The following is a 24,610-nucleotide window of genomic DNA, read 5'->3' as shown; positions in this document are numbered from 1 at the left end:
ATTCAATGACATTCTAGACAATTCTGTGCTTCCGACTTTGTGGCAACAGTTTGGGGAAGGCCCTTTCCTGTTTCAGGATGACAATGCCCCTGTGCACAATGCAAGGTCCATACAGAAATGATTTGTCGGGCCTCCCGGGTGGCGCAGTGGTCCAAGGCACTGCATCGCAGTGCTAACTGTGCCACCAGAGATTCTGGGTTCGAGCCCAGGCTCTTCCCTTCCCTGAAGAGTGGAGGCTGTCAAAGCAGCAAACTCCAACCAACTCCATATTAATGCCCATGATTTTGGAATGAGACGTTCGACGAGCAGGTGTCCACATACCTTCTGCCATGTATTGTACAATACAGTATCCTACAGAGACTAGTTTTATCAATAAGTCCTCAAATTGGGCCAAGATGTCAAATGTGACCACATCGACTTTAATGACAGCAACATATTGCTGTGTCTCAGTGTTTGTGCTACACAGTTAATTGCCTTATGAGTCATTCTCACTGCAAGTTATAAAAGTCAAAAACAAACAATGCAATTCAAGTATTTTAGCTGTGTTTTTGTGTGTGTATATGTGTGTGTGTGTGTGTGTCTGTGTCTGCCTCTATGTATCTGTGTCTGCCTCTATGCATCTGTGTGCATGTGTCTGTGCATGTTTTCAGACATTTTCAATTACACAAGTGCAAAATGCTTATTTTCCATACTGCACTTCAAAATTTAACTCAACTCACTTACAAATTCACAACCCAATGAACCAACCCATTTACATCCCCAAAATCACCCTAAAACCTGCTCCTACTTAAACTTGACACTGTCTCCTAGGAAGTGTCATAGTGATGTAATTTGGTCTCCCAGGAAGTTACCTCTTCCTTAGCGACAGTGAGCTGTAGCTCCGCGCTATGTTTCTTGATGTTGTAGTATTGGACCTCCACCTCATGGGTGAGTTGTAGCCACATCTGTAGGGCCTCTGGAACCGACCACTCCGTCTGCATCTCCTTCTCTGCTCGCTTCAGGGCCATACGCACCTGGGGACGGAAGGGGGGGGGGGGGGGGGGGGGGGGATATTTAGGTCGTCGCACACACATGTGATAATATGAAATCTTGGCATAAAAGTGTATTGTACTGTACATAAGTAGTCTCTCTAGACAGATGGGGTTGCCTCCCACAACGTAGCAATGTTCCAGCTTACACATTTGTTCAGAAACAATGTTAGTTTGGCATAGAGGCACTACGTCACTGCCTGATCTGCTTGTTGCCCGTGCAGCTAGCAAGATGGAGATCACAGATGTCATTTTTTTAATGAGTGCATTTTGCAAATGGCTCGTTTGCATCAACTGCCTTTGTTAAAAACTCTGTTTCGAATCATGACGTTCTGGCATGTCCGCCTTGTGATTTTGTTGGTACAGCTATATGTTTGAAGACGACGCTCCCCGGGGAAAGTATTTTTTTGTATTTTTCTCAAAGTTACCAAGAGGTTCCGTCATTAATCCCAGGCCCTAGTCACTGCTGTTGCCTAGTGTCTGGGTTTCTGAGACTCGTACATAAGGAGATGTTATTATGCGATGCGCAGGGGAACAGTGACAAATGCTTCACTGTGGAATATTATGTTATACACAGAGGAATAGTATTCTATGTGGTATGCATTTGACCTGACTACTATACTGCATTCATCTTACTGTGAATGGAGACTGCATTGTACTGTATGCTACACAAGGGGGCAGTATTTCACGTGACACAGGAAGATGGGATTTGATGCTAAACAACTGGACAGTATTCTTTGTAGGGTTGCAATGGGAGGGAATGTTACCTGTAACGAAATGTACCAGTAAACAACCAGATTTTTTTTTAACTTTCAAGAATTTTTGGTCATTTTCATAAGATGTAAAATATCAAATAATAAAATAAGATGTTATAAATTTGAAAAATAGAACATTAGCCTAAATATAACCCATCAACTTGGTGAATACAGTTGGCGGTTAATATGAGGGTTTCAGCATGGGATATACTTTATATTCGTACACGCATTTATTTGATTTACTATGTCAATATGTCTTTGTTGTAAATGTTTTGTGGCCAAACTGGTGACAGTTGTGAAGAAGTCAATAGTTGGAGGCGTTGCAGAGTTAATTGCAAATTATGTCATTGTTGATTCAAGTTTTTTTCATTAATTATTCTATTTGCTCTTAAACCATATGGTCTATCCACTAGAAACTCATGGAAAATATGGACTCCAATGTAATGATAAAGAAAAAAAACATTTTATATGATGAAAATAAAATCAACTTAAAATAATTAAAGTATAAATTACCAAAGTTACATGTTACTTACCATAATTGCTGACAATTCCAGTAACTTTGGTGAATTACTGGTAGTTTTGCTACCTTAATTATGTGCAACACACTCTCCACGGTTCCTACCTGCACCAGCTCCTCCTCAGCATATTTGAGGCGGCTGAGCTCACACTCTGCCCCCTGGCGGAGCTCGCGGAGGCGGTACGACTCCTTCTTGGCCCCGCTGATCTCATCCCTCATCTTCTGCTCCAGGTTCTGCTTCTCCACCGCCACCGTGCGGTTCTCCTCCTGGGCCTTTTCGAGGCTGGAGGGCGGTGAGAGTGAGTGAGTGAGTGAGTGAGTGAGTGAGTGAGTGAGTGAGTGAGTGAGTGAGTGAGTGAGTGAGTGAGACAGGGTTAGAACCTTTTAGAAAATGTGATCACTTTAAGCTAAATTAATTTAACTTAATAATTCTTCAGACTGCATGCCATTCACCAAACATACAACGTCAGAGCCATTCGAGCCAATAGACAACTAAACCTGTGTATGCCATTTGTAAATCAACCATAAACCACCTTTAACCACCTTTTACAAACCATTCATAAACAGCATCAGGCTACATACCGTCCCTGAAGGTCCATGAGGCTCTGCTCAGCACTCTGCAGGCTCTCCAAGTCCTTCATCATCTGACTCATGTGCACCTTGGAAGACTTGTTCTGGATGTAGGCGAACCAACAGCCCCCCATCCCGATCACTATAGATACCATCAACACAAAGTCCTTCATCCAGTTGTGTTGTGGACCTGAGAGGGAGGGTGAAGAGTACGTGAGTGAGGAAACAACCAGGGCAAGTTACGTCATACTTCCAGGGTCATGTCCCGGGTCTTCTGAATTAACTTCAAGATTTTCATCAAATTCGTGTAAATTGAAAAATATTTGTAAAAATATATATATATATATATATTTTTTTTACTAATGATGTGTATATAATATATATCATCATCCCCCTCTTCAAGTCCTCTATCATGTCATCCCCCTCTTCAAAGGGGGGGACACTCTTGACCCAAACTGCTACAGACCTATATCTATCCTACCGTGCCTTTCTAAGGTCTTCGAAAGCCAAGTCAACAAACAGATTACCGACCATTTCGAATCTCACCATACCTTCTCTGCTATGCAATCCGGTTTCAGAGCTGGTCATGGGTGCACCTCAGCCACGCTCAAGGTCCTAAACGATATCTTAACCGCCATCGATAAGAAACATTACTGTGCAGCCGTATTCATTGATCTGGCCAAGGCTTTCGACTCTGTCAATCACCATATCCTCATCGGCAGACTCGACAGCCTTGGTTTCTCAAATGATTGCCTCGCCTGGTTCACCAACTACTTCTCTGATAGAGTTCAGTGTGTCAAATCGGAGAGTCTGCTGTCCGGACCTCTGGCAGTCTCTATGGGGGTGCCACAGGGTTCAATTCTTGGACCGACTCTCTTCTCTGTATACATCAATGAGGTCGCTCTTGCTGCTGGTGAGTCCCTGATCCACCTCTACGCAGACGACACCATTCTGTATACTTCCGGCCCTTCTTTGGACACTGTGTTAACAACCCTCCAGGCAAGCTTCAATGCCATACAACTCTCCTTCCGTGGCCTCCAATTGCTCTTAAATACAAGTAAAACTAAATGCATGCTCTTCAACCGATCGCTACCTGCACCTACCCGCCTGTCCAACATCACTACTCTGGACGGCTCTGACTTAGAATACGTGGACAACTACAAATACTTAGGTGTCTGGTTAGACTGTAAACTCTCCTTCCAGACCCATATCAAACATCTCCAATCCAAAGTTAAATCTAGAATTGGCTTCCTATTTCGCAACAAAGCATCCTTCACTCATGCTGCCAAACATACCCTTGTAAAACTGACCATCCTACCAATCCTCGACTTTGGCGATGTCATTTACAAAATAGCCTCCAATACCCTACTCAACAAATTGGATGCAGTCTATCACAGTGCAATCCGTTTTATCACCAAAGTCCCATATACTACCCACCATTGCGACCTGTTCGCTCTCGTTGGCTGGCCCTCGCTTCATACTCGTCGCCAAACCCACTGGCTCCATGTCATCTACAAGACCCTACTAGGTAAAGTCCCCCCTTATCTCAGCTCGCTGGTCACCATAGCATCTCCCACCTGTAGCACACGCTCCAGCAGGTATATCTCTCTAGTCACCCCCAAAACCAATTCTTTCTTTGGCCGCCTCTCCTTCCAGTTCTCTGCTGCCAATGACTGGAACGAACTACAAAAATCTCTGAAACTGGAAACACTTATCTCCCTCACTAGCTTTAAGCACCAACTGTCAGAGCAGCTCACAGATTACTGCACCTGTACATAGCCCACCTATAATTTAGCCCAAACAACTACCTCTTTCCCAACTGTATTTAATTTTAATTTATTTATTTATTTTGCTCCTTTGCACCCCATTATTTTTTATTTCTACTTTGCACATTCTTCCATTGCAAAACTACCATTCCAGTATTTTACTTGCTATATTGTATTTACTTTGCCATCATGGCCATTTTTGCCTTTACCTCCCTTCTCACCTCATTTGCTCACATTGTATATAGACTTGTTTATACTGCATTATTGACTGTATGTTTGTTTTTACTCCATGTGTAACTCTGTGTCGTTTTATCTGTCGAACTGCTTTGCTTTATCTTGGCCAGGTCGCAATTGTAAATGTGAACTTGTTCTCAACTTGCCTACCTGGTTAAATAAAGGTAAAATAAAAATAAAATAAAAATATCCATGATTCTTGCAGAATGTAACTGAGGTTATTTTGACTGTCATACCCCATCAGAACCAAAAACATAAGCTTGTTTCACTCCAATGTTAGTAAACAATGTAAATGCAAACAAACACTGTATAGTCTCAAAACATGGACAAAACTGTATTTTTTATATCATAGATGGTCAGTCCTTGCATCCATAGCTCTGTCTATGAATTTGAGGTTACATTTCTCCAGACCCATTCCTCAGTTTATTTGTTATTTTTTACCCATCCACCACCACCCTTCTTCTGAGGACACAAATAGTTAGTTTTGCAGCTTTTGTGATATACACACACCTACTCATTCAAGGGGTTTTATTTATTTAGACTATTTTCTACATTGTAGAATAACAGTGAAGACATCAAAACTATGAAATAACACATATGGAAACATGTAGTAACCAAAAAAGTGTTATTCTTGACAGTAGCCACCCTTTGTATTGATGACAGCTTTGCACACTCTTGGCATTCTATCAACCAGCCTCACGAGGAAGTCACCTAGAATGCTTTTCCAAGAGTCCTGAAGTCGTTCCCACATATGCTGAGCACTTTTTGGCTGCTTTTTCTTCACTCCGCACAGTCCAACTCATCCCAAACCATCTCAATTGGGTTGAGGTCAGGTGATTGTGGAGGCCAGGTCATCTGATGCAGCACTCCATCACTCTCCTTCTTGGTCAAATAGCCAGCCCTTACACAGCCTGGAGGTGCGATTTGGGTCATTGTTCTGTTGAAAAACAAATGATAGTCCCACTAAGCGCAAACCAGATGGGATGGCGTATTGCTGCAGAATGCTGTGGTAGCCATGCTGGTTAAGTGTGCCTTGAATTCTAAATGAATCACTGACAGTGTCACCAGCAAAGCACCCCCACACCATCGCACCTCCTCCTCCATGCTTCACTGTGGGAACCACACATGCGGAGATCATCCGTTCACCTACTCTGCGTCTCACAAAAACACAGTGGTTGGAACCAAAAATCTCAAATTTGGACTCATCAGACCAAAGGACAGATTTCCACTGTTCTAATGTCCATTGCTTGTATTTCTCAGCCCAAGCAAGTCTCTTCTTCTTATTGGTGTCCTTTAGTTGGGGTTTCTTTGTAGCAATTCAACATTGAAGGCCTGATTCACGCAGTCTCCTCTGAACAGTTGACGTTGAGATGTTACTTGAACTCTGTGAGGCATTTATTTGGGCTGCAATTTGTGAGGCTGGTAACTCTAAAGCAGAGACAACTCTGGGTCTTTCTTTCCTGTGGCGGTCCTCATGAGAGTCAGTTTCATCATAGAGCTTGATGGTTTTTGCGACTGCGCTTGAAGAAACTTTCAAAGTTCCCGATTGACTGACATTCATGTCTTAAAATAATGAACTGCCATTTCTCTTTGCTTGATATAATATGTTCTTGGTATTTCACCAAATAGGGCTATCTTCTGTGTACCACCCCTACCTTGTCACAACTGATTGTCTTAAACGCATTAAGGAGGAAAGACCTTCCACAAATAAACAAGGCACACCTGTTAATTGAAAAGCTTTCCAAATGACTACCTCATTAAGCTGGTTGAGAGAATGCCAAGAGTGTGCAAAGCTATCATAATGGAAAATGGTGGCTACTGTCAAGAATCACAAATAACGTATATTTAAAAAAAAAAAAAAAATACTTTTTTGGTTACTACATGTTTCCATATGTGTTGTTTCATAGTTTTGATGTCTTTACAATTTTCTACATTGTAGAATAATAGTGAAGTATATTATATATTATATTATATATATATATATTATATTATATATTATATTAACATAACAAGATTCAACAACTAAGACATGAACTGAACAAGTTCCACAGACATGTGACTAACAGAAATGGAATGTGTCCATGAACAAAGGGGGAGGGGGGGGGGTCAAAATAAAAAGTAACTGTCAGTGTCTGGTGTGGGCACTAGCTGCATTAAGTGCTGCAGTGCATCGCCTCCTCGTGGACTGCACCAGATTTGCCTGTTCTTGCTGTGAGATGTTACCCCACTCTTCCACCAAGACACCTGCAAGTTCCCGGACATTTCTGGGGGGGAATAGCCCTAGCCCTCATCCTCCGATCCAACAGGTCCCAGACGTGCTCAATGGGATTGAGATCCGGGCTCTTCGCTGGCCATAGCAGAACACTGACATTCCTGTCTTGCAGGAAATCACGCACAGAATGAGCAGTATGGCTGGTGGCATTGTCATGCTGGAGGGTCAAGGATGAGCTTGCAGGAAGGATACCACATGAGGGAGGAGGATGTCTTCCCTGTAACACACAGCATTGAGATTGCCTGCAATGACAACAAACTCAGTCCGATGATGCTGTGACACACCGCACCCTCCACCTCCAAATCGATCCCGCTCCAGAGTAGGGGCCTCAGTGTGAAGCTCATTCCTTCGAGAATATACGCAAATCTGACCATCACCCCTGGTGAGACAAAACTGTGACTCGTCAGTGAAGAGCACTTTTTGCCAGTCCTCTCTGGTCCAGCGACGGTGGGTTTGTGCCCATAGGTGACGTTGTTGCCGGTGATGTCTGGTGAGGACCTGCCTTACAACAGACCTACAAGCCCTCAGTCCAGCCTCTCTCAGCCTATTGCGGACAGTTTTTTGTTGTTGTTGTTTTTCTCACCTTTATTTAACCAGGTAAGCTAGTTGAGAACAAGTTCTCATTTACAACTGTGACTTAGCCAAGATAATGAAAAGCAGTGCGACAGAAACAACTACACAGAGTTACACGTGGAATAAACAAGCGTACAGTCAATAATACAATAGAAAAAAAAGAAAGTCTATATACAGTGTGTGCAAATGGCATGAGGAAGTAAGGCAATAAATAGGCCATAGTAGCAAAGTAATTACAATTTAGCAGATTAACACTGGAGTGATAGATGAGCAGATGATGTTGAGCAGATGATGATGTGCAAGTTGAAATACTCGTGTGCAAAAGAGCAGCAAAGTAAATAAAAACAATATGGGGATGAGGTAGGTAGATTGGGTGGGTTATTACCAGATGGACTATGTACAGCTGCAGCAATCGGTTAGCTGCTCAGATAACTGATGTTTAAAGTTAATGAGGGAAATGTAAGTCTCCAGCTTCAGCGATTTTTGCAATTTGTTCCAGTAACTGGCAGCAGAGAACTGGATGGAAAGGTGTCCAAAGGAGGTATTGGCTATGAGGATGACCAGCGAGATATACCTGCTGGAGCGCGTGCTACGGGCGGGTGTTGTTATCGTGACCAGTGAGCTGCGATAAGGCGGAACTTTACCTAGCATAGACTTATCGATGACCTGGAGCCAGTGGGTCTGGCGACAAATATGTAGTGAGTAGCCGACTAGAGCATACAGGTCGCAGTGGTGGGCGGTAGTCGGTGCACTGATGGAGGGATTGTGAGTTCCTGGTGTAACTCGGGCAGTTGTTGTTGCCATTCTGTAACTGTCCCGCAGGAGTGATGTTCGGATGTACCGATTCCGTGCAAGTTTTGTTACACATGGTCTGCCACAGCAAGGACAATCAGCTGTCCATCCTGTCTCCCTGTAGCTCTGTCTTAGGCGTCTCACAGAACGGACATTGCAATTTATTGCCCTGGCCACATCTGCAGTCCTCATGCCTGCTTGCAGCATGCATAAGGCACATTCACACAGATGAGCAGGGACCCTGGGCATCTTTCTTTTGGTGTTTTTCAGAGTCAGTAGAAAGGCCACTTTAGTGTCCTAAGTTTTGACCTTAATTGATTACCGTCTATAAGCTGTTACTGTCTTAACGACCGTTCCACAGGTGCATGTTCATTAATTGTTTATGGTTCATTGAACAAGCTTGGGAAACAGTGTTAAAACCCTTTACAGTGTAGATCTGTGAAGTTATTTGGATTTTTATGAATTGTCTTTGAAAGACAGGGTCCAGAAAAAGGGGCAATTAGGGATATTTCGTAAAAATCCAGATAACTTCACAGATCTACATTGTAAAGGGTTTTAACACTGTTTCCCATATATATATATTTATTACACACACACATTTTTTCACCACATTCCCAGTAGGTCAGAAGTTTATATACACTCAATTAGTATTTAGTAGCATTGCCTTTAATGTTTTGGGTAGCCTTCCACAAGATTCCCACAATAAGTTGGGTGAATTTTGGCCCATTCCTCCTGACAGAGCAGGTGTAACTGAGTCAGGTTTGTAGGCCTCCTTGCTCGCACACGCTTTTTCAGTTCTGCCCACACATTTTCTATAGGATTGAGGTCCGGGCTTTGTGATGGCCACTGCAATACCTTGACTTTTGTTGTCCTTATGCCATTTTGCCACAACTTTGGAAGTATGCTTGGGGTCATTGTCCATGTGGAAGACCCATTTGCGACCATGCTTTAACTTCCTGACTAATGTCTTGAGATGTTGCTTCAATATATCCACATAATTGTCCCTCCTCATGATGCCATCTATTTTGTGATGTGCACCAGTCCTTCCTGCAGCAAAGCACCCCCACAACATGATGCTGCGTCCCCCGTGCTTCACAGTTGGGATGGTGTTCTTCGGCTTGCCAGTCTCCCCCTTTCTCCTCCTAACATAACTATAGTCATTATGGCCAAACAGTTCTATTTTTGTTTCATCAGACCAGAGGACATTTCTCCAAAAAGTATGAACTTTGTCCCCATGTGCAGTAGCAAACCGTAGTCTGGCTTTTTTTATAGCGTTGTTTTAGCAGTGACTTCTTCCATGCTGAGCGGCCTTTCAGGTCAATATAGGACTTGTTTTACTGTGGATATAGATACTTTTGTACATGTTTCCTTCAGCATCTTCACAAGGTCCTTTGCTGTTGTTCTGGGATTGAGTGGCACTTTTCGCACCAAAGTACGTTTATCTCTAGGAGACAGAACGCGTCTCCTTCCTGAGCGGTATGACGGCTGCGTGGTCCCATGGTGTTTATACTTGCGTACTATTGTTTGTACAGATGACTGTGGTACCTTCAGGCGTTTGGAAATTGCTCCCAAGGATGAACCAGACTTGGAGGTCTACAATTTGTTTTCTGAGGTCTTGGCTGATTTCTTTTGATTTTCCCACGATGTCAAGCAAAAGAGGCACTGAGTTTGAAGGTAGGCCTTGAAATACATCCACAGGTACACCTCCAATTGACTCAAATGATGTCAATAAGCCTATCAGAAGCTTCTAAAGCCATTACATTTTCTGGAAGCTGTTTAAAAGGGCACAGTTAACTTAGTGTATGTAAACTTCTGACCCACTGGAATTGTGACACAGTGAATTATAAGTGAAATAATCTGTCTGTAAACAATTGCTGGAAAAATTACTGTCCTAACCAATGTGCCAAAACTATAGTTTGTTAACAAGAAATTTGTGGAGTGGTTCTAAAATTGAATGACCCCAACCTAAGTGCATGTTAACTTCCGACTTCAACTGTGTATATACACACATACATTCACTGGGTATTTGTGTGTGTACAGTACCAGTCAACAATTTGGACACACACTCATTCCTGGCGTTTCCTTAGATTTACTATTTTCTAGGGTAACCAACTTTGTATGGCTTGTACAAGAAAGGGCAATACTTTGAACAAAAAAGTGTAATTTTCAATTAATCGGAAATGAGAAGTTGTAATCTGTACGAAGGCAATTTTTGAACAAAGGATGGGTCTTTCTTAATAACCCACTAGAGAACCAGTTCAGATTTAAGTCAAATGTATGTATGAGTGAAGCTTTTAGTGAGAGGTTTAATGAGGTTTAATGCTTTTAATATTTAAATCATTACAGCCACCAAACTCATATTCATTTTATAAATATGCACATTTAATTTTGTCTGGATTAGTGGTCCAAATAAAATGAAATATTTTTTTCTCATACGACAAATAAAAAATGTATGATTCTTGCTTTAAGACGCATTCAGAAAGTATTCAGACCCCTCGACTGTTGCACATTTTGTTACGTTACAGCCTTATTCTAACATTGATTGAATAGTTTTTTCTCCTCATCAATACCCCATAATGACAACAACACTACTAGCTTGGCACGCTTGTATTTAGAGCGTTTCTACCATTCTTCTCTGCAGGTTGGATGGGGAGCATCGCTGCACAGCTATTTTCAGGTCTCTCCAGAGATGTTCGAACAGGTTCAAGTCCGGGCTCTGGTTGGGCCACTCAAGGACATTCAGAGACCAGTCCCGAAGCCCGTCCTGCGGTGTCTTGGCTGTGTGCTTATGGTTGTTGTCCTGTTGGAAGGTGAACCTTCGTCCCAGTCGGACATCCTAAGCAGGTTTTCATCAAGGATCTCTCTGTACTTTGCTCCGATCCTGACTAGGCTCCCAGTCCCTGCCTCTGAAAAACATCCCCACAGCATGATGCTGCAACCACCATGCTTCACTGTAGGTACGATGCCAGGTCACCTCCAGAAGTGGCGCTTGGCATTCATGCCAAAGAGTTCAATCTTGGTTTCATCAGACCAGAGAATCTTCAGGTACCTTTTGTCAAACTCCAAGTGGGCTGTCATGTGCCTTTTACTGAAGAGTGGCTTCCATCTGGCCACTCTACCATAAAGGCCTGATTGGTGGAGTGCTTCAGAGATGGTTGTCCTTCTGGAAGGTTCTCCCATATCTACAGAGAATCTCTGGAGCAGTGTTCTTGGGGACCTTCACTCTGTCAGAGTGACCATTGGGGTATTGGTCACCTCCCTGACCAATGCCCTTCTCCCGATTGCTCAGTTTGGCCGGGCGGCCAGCTCTAAGAATTGACTTGGTGGTTCCAAACGTCTTCCATTCAAGAATGATGGAGCCCACTGTGTTCTGTTCTGCCTGTGCATTGCAATCGAAAAATATATATTTTCTATGAATAAAAAATATTTTACACACACACGAACGTAACCATAAGCAATCATTTCCGATGAAAAAAGAAACGTGAAAATTGATGGATATAGCGCTTTGGAAATGAACTATTAACTTTTTCATCATTTCCTTGATGTTTGATAAATACTGCCACCAAACAGTCACACATACCTCAGAGCGCGACGTGCGTTTGTTGTTGGTGAACGCTGAAACCTCAACTAAAGATCTCGGTTTAAAAGCTGACATTGTTTTAATATACTTTTAATTTGAATCTTGCGGCTCTGTTGGGCTAAATTGCTGTGAGCGCTGCTATCTGTCCCGGCATCCTGACAGATTCCGTATAGGGGGAGAGAAAGCCCAGCTAGCCTAGCTGGCCTGGAGTTCTCAAATGGAGGCCGCTATTGAATGTTTCCATTGTTGCAGCGGTTACTTTGCTTTGTTCCGCGACAATGTGGACCGCGTTGACTTTCAATGTAGCAACTGCTTGCTTGTGGAGGACTACAGTAGCGAAGTAGCTACTCTTAGCAAGCAAGTAGCTACAGTAGCCAGACGCCCAGTAGCCAGACGCCGCTCTGGTGTGGTGGAAGTTTTGCCGCCGTGTCGGCACTCCACAGCTGACTGGCAGGTGCTAGGCAGGGTTCCATCCCCGAAGGGGTCTCCCCCTTCCCTGGAGAATGGAGCTGGTCTCGACCCAACCAACCAGGCGGTCTCCTCTGGCAATGGGGGTCTCCATGGAGATGTTGAGCCGGGACTGACAGACCAGAAACAGCTTTGCCGCCCTGGATCCAGAGGTTCCGGCGTCTTCGTCCGTGGTGGCTTCCCAATCCAGATCGGATCCGGAGGAACCTGCGTCTTCGTCCTTGGCTCTGTCTCGCTCTCTCGGGTGGCTTCTACCTCGGGTTCAGCTCATCGGAGCTCACCAGACCGCGAGGCTGCCTGAAAGACCGGCACATTCAACATCACCAGCTGTCATAGGCAGCTCTATCGTGAGAAACATCTCAGTCTCCAAGACAAAAACCCTGTTCCACCCAGGAGCACGAGTACAGGACATAACAAGGCTGCTTCCGACTGTTCTACCACAGACACTGTCGTAGTCCATGTGGGGTCAAATGACATCAGGAGGGCCAGCTCAGAACATTTGAAAATTGACTTTAAAAGAACTGATTTTAGCATAAAAAGACTAAAGAAAAACGGCCAATAATTTCAGGTCCAGTACCATCATTAGGGCGCGGGTGCGAAAGATTAAGCAGACTGCTGGTATTATACACTGCTCAAAAAAATAAAGGGAACACTTAAACAACACAATGTAACTCCAAGTCAATCACACTTCTGTGAAATCAAACTGTCCACTTAGGAAGCAACACTGATTGACAATACATTTCACATGCTGTTGTGCAAATGGAATAGACAACAGTTGGAAATTATTGGCAATTAGCAAGACACCCCCAATAAAGGAGTGGTTCTGCAGGTGATAACCACAGACCACTTCTCAGTTCCTATGCTTCCTGGGTGATGTTTTGGTCACTTTTGAATGCTGGCGGTGCTTTCACTCTAGTGGTAGCATGAGACAGAGTCTACAACCCACACAAGTGGCTCAGGTAGTGCAGCTCATACATGATGGCACATCAATGCGAGCTGTGGCAAGAAGGTTTGCTGTGTCTGTCAGCGTAGTGTTCAGAGCATGGAGGCGCTACCAGGAGACAGGCCAGTACATCAGGAGACGTGGAGGAGGCCGTAGGAGGGCAACAACCCAGCAGCAGGACCGCTACCTCCGCATTTGTGTAAGGAGGAGCAGGAGGAGCACTGCCAGAGCCCTGCCTCCAGCAGGCCACAAATGTGCATGTGTCTGCATGGGCCCGACGTCCACAGGTGGGGGTTGTGCTTACAGCCAAACACCGTGCAGGACGTTTGGCATTTGCCAGAGAACACCAAGATTGGCAAATTCGCCACTGGCGCCCTGTGCTCTTCACAGAAGAAAACAGGTTCACACTGAGCACATGTGACAGATGTGACAAAACTGGAGACACCGTGGAGAACGTTCTGCTGCCTGCAACATCCTCCAGCATGACCGGTTTGGCGGTGGGTCAGTCATGGTGTGGGTGGCATTTCTTTGGGGAGCCACACAGCCCTCCATGTGCTCGCCAGAGGTAGCCTGACTGCCATTAGGTACCGAGATGAGCTCCTCAGACCCCTTGTGAGACCATATGCTGGTGCGGTTGGCCCTGGGTTCCTCCTAATGCAAGACAATGCTAGACCTCATGTGGCTGGAGTGTGTCACCAGTTCCCATTCTCCAGACCTGAATCCAATTGAGCACATCTGGAACATCATGTCTCGCTCCATCCACCAACGCCACGTTGCACCACAGACTGTCCAGGAGTTGGCGGATGCTTTAGTCCAGGTCTGGGAGGAGATCCCTCAGGAGACAGTCCGGCACCTCATCAGGAGCATGCCCAGGCATTGTAGGGTGGTCATACAGGCATGTGGAGGCCACACACACTACTGAGCCTCATTCGGCGACTTCCGGCGCCGACAGAGATGGCCGCCTCGCTTCGCGTTCCTAGGAAACTATGCAGTTTTTTGTTTTTTTTACGTGTTATTTCTTACATTGGTACCCCAGGTCATCTTAGGTTTCATTACATACAGTCGAGAAGAACTACTGAACATAAGAGCAGCGTCAACTCACCATCAGTACGACCAAGAATATGACTCTCGCGAAGCGGACCCTGTGTTCTGCCTTTCACCCAGGACAACGGAATGGATCCAAGCCGGCGACCCGAAAAAAAGACTTCGAAAAAGGGGAAAACGAAGCGGTCTTCTGGTCAGACTCCGGAGACGGGCACATCGTGCACCACTCCCTAGCATTCTCCTCGCCAATGTCCAGTCTCTTGACAACAAGGTTGATGAAATCCGAGCACGGGTAGCATTCCAGAGGGACAACAGAGACTGTAACGTTCTTTGCTTCACGGAAACATGGCTCACTGGAGAGACGCTATCGGAGACGGTGCAGCCAGCTGGTTTCTCCACGCATCGCGCCGACAGAAACAAACATCTTTCTGGTAAGAAGAGGGGCGGGGGCGTTTGCTTTATGGTTAACGGGACGTGGTGTGGCCAAAACAACATACAGGAACTCAAGTCCTTCTGTTCACCTGATTTAGAATTCCTCACAATCAAATGTAGACCGCATTATCTACCAAGGGAATTCTCTTCGGTTATAATCACAGCCGTATATATTCCCCCCCAAGCAGACACATCGATGGCTATGAACAAACTTTATTTGACCCTTTGCAAACTGGAATCCATACATCCGGAGGCTGCATTCATTGTAGCTGGGGATTTTAACAAGGCTAATCTGAAAACAAGACTCCCTCAATTTTATCAGCATATCGATTGCGCAACCAGGGCAGGAAAAACCTTGGATCATTGCTATTCCAACTTATAAGTTGGAATAGCAATGTAAGGCCCTGCCCCGCCCTCCTTTCGGGAAAAGCTGACCACGACTCCATTTTGTTGATCCCTGCCTACAGACAGAAACTAAAACAAGAAGCTCCCGCGCTGAGGTCTGTTCAACGCTGGTCCGACCAATCTGATTCCACACTCCAAGACTGCTTCCATCACGTGGACTGGGATATGTTCCGTATTGCGTCAGACGACAACATTGACGAATACGCTGATTCGGTGTGCGAGTTCATTAGAACGTGCGTTGAAGATGTCGTTCCCATAGCAATGATTAAAACATTCCCAAACCAGAAACCGTGGATTGATGGCAGCATTCGCGTGAAACTGAAAGCGCGAACCACTGCTTTTAATCAGGGCAAGGTGACTGGAAACATGACCGAATACAAACAGTGTAACTATTCCCTCCGCAAGGCAATCAAACAAGCTAAGCGTCAGTATAGAGACAAAGTAGAATCTCAATTCGACGGCTCAGACACAAGAGGTATGTGGCAGGGTCTACAGTCAATCACGGATTACAAAAAGAAAACCAGCACTGTCACGAACCAGCATGTCTTGCTCCCAGGCAGACTAAATAACTTTTTTGCCCGCTTTGAGGACAATACAGTGCCACTGACACTGCCCGCAACTAAAACATGCGGACTGTCCTTCACTGCAGCCGACGTGAGGAAAACATTTAAACGTGTCAACCCTCGCAAGGCTGCAGGCCCAGACGGCATCCCCAGCCGCACACTCAGAGCATGCGCAGACCAGCTGGCTGGTGTGTTTACGGACATATTCAATCAATCCCTATCCCCGTCTGTTGTTCCCACATGCTTCAAGAGGGCCACCATTGTTCCTGTTCCCAAGAAAGCACTCACTCACTTCCGTCATCATGAAGTGCTTTGAGAGACTGGTCAAGGACCATATCACCTCCACCCTACCTTACACCCTAGACCCACTCCAATTTGCTTACCGCCCAAATAGGTCCACAGACGATGCAATCTCAACCACACTGCACACTGCCCTAACCCATCTGGACAAGAGGAATACCTATGTGAGAATGCTGTTCATCGACTACAGCTCGGCATTTAACACCATAGTGCCCTCCAAACTCGTCATCAAGCTCGAGACCCTGGGTCTCGACCCCGCCAAGTGCAACTGGGTACTGGACTTCCTGACGGGCCGCCCCCAGGTGGTGAGGGTAGGCAACAACATCTCCACCCCGCTGATCCTCAACACTGGGGCCCCACAAGGGTGCGTTCTGAGCCCTCTCCTGTACTCCCTGTTCACCCACGACTGCGTGGCCACGCACGCCTTCAACTCAATCATCAAGTTTGCGGATGACACAACAGTGGTAGGCTTGATTACCAACAACGACGAGACGGCCTACAGGGAGGAGGTGAGGGCCCTCGGAGTGTGGTGTCAGGAAAATAACCTCACACTCAACGTCAACAAAACTAAGGAGATGATTGTGGACTTCAGGAAACAGCAGAGGGAACACCCCCCTATCCACATCGATGGAACAGTAGTGGAGAGGGTAATAAGTTTTAAGTTCCTCGGCGTACACATCACAGACAAACTGAATTGGTCCACCCACACAGACAGCATCGTGAAGAAGGCGCAGCAGCGCCTCTTCAACCTCAGGAGGCTGAACAAATTCGGATTGTCACCAAAAGCACTCACAAACTTCTACAGATGCACAATCGAGAGCATCCTGTCGGGCTGTATCACCGCCTGGTACGGCAACTGCTCCGCCCACAACCGTAAGGCTCTCCAGAGGGTAGTGAGGTCTGCACAACGCATCACCGGGGGCAAACTACCTGCCCTCCAGGACACCTACACCACCCGATGTCACAGGAAGGCCATAAAGATCATCAAGGACAGCAACCACCCGAGCCACTGCCTGTTCACCCCGCTATCATCCAGAAGGCGAGGTCAGTACAGGTGCATCAAAGCTGGGACCGAGAGACTGAAAAACAGCTTCTATCTCAAGGCCATCAGACTGTTAAACAGCCACCACTAACATTGAGTGGCTGCTGCCAACACACTGACTCAACTCCAGCCACTTTAATAATGGGAATTGATGTAAAATATATCACTAGCCACATTAAACAATGCTACCTAATATAATGTTTACATACCCTACATTATTCATCTCATATGTATACGTATATACTGTACTCTATATCATCTACTGCATCCTTATGTAATACATGTATCACTAGCCACTTTAACTATGCCACTTTGTTTACATACTCATCTCATATGTATATACTGCACTCAATACCATCTACTGTATCTTGCCTATGCCACTCTTTACCATCACTCATTCATATATCTTTATGTACATATTCTTTATCCCCTTACACTTGTGTCTATAAGGTAGTAGTTTTGGAATTGTTAGCTAGATTACTTGTTGGTTATTACTGCATTGTCGGAACTAGAAGCACAAGCATTTTGCTACACTCGCATTAACATCTGCTAACCATGTGTATGTGACAAATAAAATAAAATTTGATTTGATTTGATTTCTGACTTGTTTTAAGGACATTACATCAAAATTGGATCAGCCTGTAGTGTGGTTTTCCACTTTCATTTTGAGTGTGACTCCAAATCCAGACCTCCATGGGTTGATAAATTTGATTTCCATTGATAATTTTTGTGTGATTTTGTTGTCAGCACATTCAACTATGTAAAGAAAAAAGTATTTAATAAGAATATTTCATTCATTCAGATCTAGGTGTAACGGTTCTCTTTTGGTGAAGGAGAGTCGGACCAAAATGCGGCATGTAGATTGCGATCCATGTTTAATAAACAAACGTAAAACACGAATCAATACAAACACTACAAAAACAAAGAACGTAACAAAAACCGAAACAGCCCTATCTGGTGCAAACACAGAGACGGGAACAATCACCCACAAACACACAGTGAAACCCAGGCTACCTAAATATGGTTCCCAATCAGAGACAATGACTAACACCTGCCTCTGATTGAGAACCATATCAGGCCAGACATAGAAATAGACAAACTAGACATGAAACATAGAATGCCCACTCAGCTCACACCCTGACCAACCAAAACATAGAAATATACAAAGTAAACTATGGTCAGGGTGTGACACTAGGATGTGTTATTTTAGTGTTCCCTTTATTTTTTTGAGCAGTGTACATCTGGCTAAAAGACTACTGTAGCTCTGCTGGAGTCACTTTTATTGACAACTTCTGGAAACAGAAGATACTCCACAGGAATGACGGAGTCCATCCAAATCAGCATGGCCCCTGGACTCTTGTCCAGTCATTTCAAGGCTGCGTTGAAACAATGACTGGCAAATGATCCAAGACCAGCTCAGTTAATCCCTAACCTTTGTGACAATGTGTCGTCATAATGCTGCATCAGATGTGCATGATCTTAGGGGCCGTGGCAAATACAATGCAAGTCATTTAATTGATTTAATTGACCCCTAATTGCACCGAATACGTCGGTTTATCCTACAACTATTGTAAGCAGTAATCATGAGCCTAAAAACCAGAGTTACACTGTTAGCACTGAGGCGGTGTTCAATAGTAGGAAGACCACTTTATGCAGCTCCCCTTCACTATCAGCTCCAATGTAAATAACATGAGTAAGTCTACCTCTGTTTTTAATGCTTTACTGGGAAGCTTATCAATCAAGCAACCCAGAAAAGTCCTAAAAATAGCCCATATTAACATATGTAGCCTAAGGCCAATGTCATGTAACCTAACATGCTTAATGGAGTGGAATGGATGTTTTTGTAACATATAATACGTTTTGCTTTGAGACCAGGTTGTCCCTCTGCAGTATTCTGTGTGAAAGAGCTAGTAGACACTTTTTATATATATTTTATATATAAAAAGCAACAAGGTCCATGAAGTCAATAACTTGCTTGTAACAGATGACAACATTATTCGGACTATCTCTGAAACTCTCTACCTTTGATGATACAGTGGTAGCAATACATGGTTATAACATCTCAAGCAGTAAAATTTGATTTAAAAAAAAAACGTTTCAAAAACACCTTATAGAACAGCGGGGACTGTGAAGCAACAAAAACATTGGCACACACACACACACACACACACACACACACACACACACACACACACACACACACACACACACACACACACACACACACACACACACACACACACACACACACACACACACACACACACACACACACACACTTAGTACTGTAGATATGTGGTAGTGGTGGAGTAGGGCCCTGAGGGCACACAGTGTGTTGTGAAATCTGTGAATGTATTGTAACGTTTTAAAATTGTATAAACGGCCTTAATTTTGCCGGACCCCAGGGAGAGTAGCTGCTGCTTTGGCAGCAGCTAAATGGGGATCCAGAATAAATACAAATACAAATACTTACGTAAGGGAGGGCCGAAGAGCACAGCATCTAGTGCTTTTAGATTTAGTTTCTGTTTGTGCCGCTGGTCTAATATCTTTAGCTGACCAGACATAAACGACGGTTCATTTGCCGCTAATCTGAAATAGAGAGAAAAAGAATGGATTGGTAAAGGGTTGGAAATATTTTCACAATAACTATACTCTTTGTTTAAGAACTTGTTCAACCATGCATACATGGCCAAGTAAGCAAACGTGTGTGTGTTTCTGTATCTCGTCTCATGTGTTAAATGGGCGTTGGTGTGTCTGCGTGTGAGTGTGTGTGTCTGAACGTGCCTGTGTCCTCGTGCCACCACCATCTTAAACTGGATCAGACAACATGGCAGTCAGCGACACCTGATCCACTGCTGTGACATCGTTTCATGAGTCCGTGCCCACGGGTACGTGTGGGTGGGGGAGAAACACAACACCCCTGACCCCCTATACACCCCCACCATCCCCCTCAACTCCCTTCCAACCTCATCTACCCCCCTCCCCCACTCTATTCTTTCGATGTACTCATTCTATACATACGTCCCACTAGCAGTAAATCTCAATCCTAAAGAGCTTCTAATATAACCGCTCTAGCTCTTATTGATGACAACTAAACAGGTGGTTTCAAGTTAAAGTCAATAGATGACACCTTATATAACAAAATCTCCTGCTGACTTCAGGGTCAGGATAAAAACTGGGGTGTAAGTACACTAAATTGCACTAATGTGACTACATGGGTAGGGAGATTTTGTGTCAGTTGAAGTGGGTATACGGTGTGTCTGAATGTGCCTGTGTACTCGTGCCACCACCACCATCTTAAACTGGATCAGACAACATGGCAGCCAGCGACACCTGATCCACTGCTGTGACATCGTTTCATGAGTCAGCGCCCGTGGGTAAGGGGGGGAAACAACACCCCTGACACCCTAGAGATCCCTCCATCCCCCTCAACTCCCTTCCACCCTCCTCTATCCCCCTTCCCACTCTATTCCTTCCATGTACTCATTCCACACATACACTACCGTTCAAAAGTTTGGGGTCACTTAGAAATGTCCTTGTTTTTGTCCATTAAAATAACATCAAATTGATCAGAAATAAAGTGTAGACATTGTTAATGTTGTAAATGAGCATTGTAGCTGGAAATGGCAGATTTTCTTATGGAATAACTACATAGGCGTACAGAGACCCATTATCAGCAACCCCTGTGTGCCAATGGCACGCGTTGAGTTAGCTAATCCAAGTTTATCATTTTAAAAAGGCTAATTGATCATTAGAAAACCCTTTTGCAATTATGTTAGCACAGCTGAAAACTGTTGTTCTGATTAAAGAAACAATAAAACTGGCCTTCTTTAGACTAGTTGAGTATCTGGAGCATCAGCATTTATGGGTTCGATTACAGGCTCAAAATGGCAAGAAACAAAGAACTTTCTTCTGAAACTCGTCAGTCTATTCTTGTTCTGAGAAATGAAGGCTATTCCATGCGAGAAATTGCCAAGAAACTGAAGATCTCACACAACACTGTACTACTCCCTTCACAGAACAGCACAAACGGTCTCTAACCAGAATAGAAAGAGAAGTGGGAGGCCCCGGTGCACAATTGAGCAAGAGGACAAGTACATTAGTGTCTCGTTTGAGAAACAGATGCCTCACAAATCCTCAACTGGCAGCTGCATTAAATAGTACCTGCAAAACACCAGTCTCAACGTCAACAGTGAAGAGGCGACTCCGGGATGCTGGCCTTCTAGGCAGAGTTACAGAGAAAAAGCCATATCTCAGACTGGCTAATAAAACTAAAAGATTCATATGGGCAAAAGAACACAGACACTGGCTAGAGGAAGATTGGGAAAAAAAAGTGTTACGGACAGACGAATCTAAGATTGATGTGTTCGGATTACAAAGAAGAACATTTGTGAGAGACAGAAAAAATGAAATGAAAAAATGCTGGAGGAGTGCTTGACGGCATCTGTCAAGCATGGTGGAGGCAATGTGATGGTCCGGGGGTGCTTTGGTGGTAAAGTGGGAGATTTGTACAGGGTAAAAGGGATCTTGAAGAAGGAAGGCCATACCCTGTGGACGGTGCTTAATTGGAGCTAATTTCCTCCTACAACAGGACAATGACCCAAAGCACAGCTCCAAACTATGCAATAGCTATTTAGGGAAGAAGCAGTCAGCTGGTATTCTGTCTATAATGGAGTGGCCAGCACAGTCACCGGATCTCAACCCTATTGAGCTGTTGTGGGAGCAGCTTGACTGTATGGTACGTAAGAAGCGCCAATCAAGACAATCCAACTTGTGGGAGGTGCTTCAGGAAGCATGGGGTGAAATCTCTTCAGATTACCTCAACAAATTGACAACTAGAATACCAAAGGTCTGCAAGGCTGTAATTGCTGCAAATGGAGGGTTCTTTGACGAAAGCAAAAGTTTGATGAACACAATTATTTATAACCTTGTCAACGTCTTGACTACATTTCCTTTTCATTTCATGTATGTTCTCATGGAAAACAAGGACATTTCTAAGTGACCCCAAACATTTGAAAGGTAGTGTACGTCCGGTATTCAGTGAATCACAAACCTAAAGAGCTTCTAATATAACTGCTCTAACTCTTATTGATGACATCTAAAGAGGTGGTTTCAAGTTATATCAAGGTGTCACCTATTGACTAACATAATTGCCTGCTGATATCGGGGTCATGATAAAAACTGGGGTGTAAGTTCACTAAATTGCACTAATGTAACTACATGGGTAGAGAGGTTTTGTGTCGGTCGAAGTGGGTACATGGTGGGTGTGTGTGCGTGCCTTTGTGCATATGTGTGTGTCTCTGTGTCACGTTTGGGTAGTTTCTTTCCCATTCCACCTGCACTACCTCACATATCCAGCAGTGGGCAGCATTGGTCTGAGTAGCATTGTGCGCGCAATTTTTTGGGGTGGTTCTAATCATAGAATTCCTATTAATTTAGTATGATCTCCATGGGCCTAGTAAACATAGTAAATATTTGTCATATAACTTTTCTCATGTATTACCTTTTCACATGACAAACACAACCAGTCGTTGTTTTCAACGGATTGTCAAAAAAAAAAAATCACTTTGAAAAGGCTATCCTGTTGGCTACACACTCACAAAATAACAGTGCACCCACAATTTGATTAACGTAGAGAGACATCTGTTAAAGACGCTAAAAGGGTTATGACATTCTGCGATTGTCATTAGGACCACTACTGTACACGTTTCACATTTTATCAGTCGTATGTAAGGGAGACATACACATGGTATACATCGGCCAACTAAACGCTTACTTGCGGGTTCCTTCTCGACAATGCAACAACAATAAGAAATAATATAATATAAGAATATGAACATAAAGTAAATGGCTCAGTAGAATGTGTAGCCTGAATTGATGCGTCCACTGCTGTACCCATGCGTCTCGATCTGGGCCACTTGTCTCTGCCTTGGTAAAAATGTTAGTGTTGTCCTCGAACCACAACTCAATTTTCGGGCGGGTATACTGAGATGTGGTGTGATAATGTACTCACCGAGGCAGAGTGTTTCCGTTGAACCGGAAGTCTCTGAAGTTCCTCTCATACTGAGGCAGCTCCACCGACTCCTTAAGCCACTGGACTGTGTCATCCGTCGTCCAGTTGTGAACTACAGAAAGAGCGAGAGCAAAATGTTTTTAAAAAACAAAGAGAGTGTCATTTCCCCAAATTTGAAACCCTTATTCAAAGTTTCAAAGACCTCTCTGGTGAGAGTAGGCTACCCGTCCTGTTGGGGGAGGACGCAGAGAGCTGTCGGTTGGCAAGGCACTATATTTCTGCCTCGAATAAAACGAGGGACAGTGTCTTACAGACCAACAAACCTGCACACGTGCTCTATGCCATTGTTGTTGTTCAATGTATGGTTATTTTGGCCCTTGGGTTATTGTTGTTACTGTTGTCCCTTTGACAATATTAATTATTATTATTTTAATTACAGTACCAGTCAAAAGTTTGGACACATACTCATCCAGGGTTTTTCTTTATTTTTAACTATTTTCTACATTGTAGAGTAATACTGAAGATATTTTTTAAATCTGCAATGTAGAAAACGTTGAATGAGTAGGTGTGTCCAAACTTTTTTGACTGGCACTGTATGTTGATATTGTAAATCTCAAGTACGCTTTGGCAATATGTACATTGTTAAGTCAAGCCAATAAAAGCAAATTGAATTGAGAGACAGGGAGAAAATGTTAGTTACACAATGTCCTATCATTTACAAAATGTCTCTTCCCTACCTCCCTCCAGTATTCCCAATCCCTCCAGTACTTCCCTCCATTTCTTGCTCTCTCCCTTCTTCTTTCTCACCCGCCCTCCATCCTTCTCTCCGTTCCATCTCCTACCTTCAGAGGTTTTCCAGCCCTTCCACAGCTCCTCTACGGTGATGTGTTGGTCTTCCCTGTGCAGGTTACTGTGTTTGTTGGTTTGCTGTTGCTTCATGTCTTCTCTAATAAACTGCAAGAAGAAAAACACATTTCAGTATTATTACTGGTTATCCCATGCAGTATATATATAGCATTGTGTCGTTATAGACTTCAATCAAATTGAAGCAGTTAACATGAACTAAATACAGGATGGAAGTTATGACATTGCAGAGAACCCTGAACAACACCAGACATGACTTTCAGTGTGATGTGAGATCTAGTCGTTGTCTTGCTATGGTCAGGCTACGGGTGTTGTTGTTGTGACAATGATGTTTGAGAAGTCTGGACCCAGAGATCCAGTCTCACACCCAGGGGAGCCGCCAGGGGATTTTGGGCCCCATGAAAAGATATCACATTGGGCCCCACCACCACAGGCCACACCAACCCTGC

The 24,610-nt window shown here is 44.1% G+C and overlaps 1 protein-coding gene across 2 annotated transcripts in view; it reads right to left on the bottom strand.

Annotated features, from left to right (window-relative positions):
* LOC109906764 (stromal interaction molecule 2) overlaps positions 1 to 24,610 on the bottom strand; it is an 88,931-nt gene that overhangs the window by 9,845 nt on the left and 54,476 nt on the right. For both annotated transcript variants that reach the window (XM_020504625.2, XM_031792231.1), the window contains exons 3-8: positions 24,140 to 24,251; positions 23,298 to 23,409; positions 19,758 to 19,873; positions 2,883 to 3,060; positions 2,406 to 2,583; positions 852 to 1,013 (exon numbers count right to left, since the gene is read on the bottom strand). In XM_020504625.2, coding sequence (XP_020360214.1) covers positions 852 to 1,013; positions 2,406 to 2,583; positions 2,883 to 3,060; positions 19,758 to 19,873; positions 23,298 to 23,409; positions 24,140 to 24,251 — 858 coding nt within the window. The remainder of the gene's footprint in view (positions 1 to 851; positions 1,014 to 2,405; positions 2,584 to 2,882; positions 3,061 to 19,757; positions 19,874 to 23,297; positions 23,410 to 24,139; positions 24,252 to 24,610) is intronic.

This window comes from Oncorhynchus kisutch, linkage group LG16, assembly GCF_002021735.2.
Source record: "Oncorhynchus kisutch isolate 150728-3 linkage group LG16, Okis_V2, whole genome shotgun sequence".
NCBI classification, from domain to species: domain Eukaryota; kingdom Metazoa; phylum Chordata; class Actinopteri; order Salmoniformes; family Salmonidae; genus Oncorhynchus; species Oncorhynchus kisutch.
Note: the sequence above shows the minus strand (reverse complement) of the source record. Positions and strands in the feature narration are given on the sequence as shown.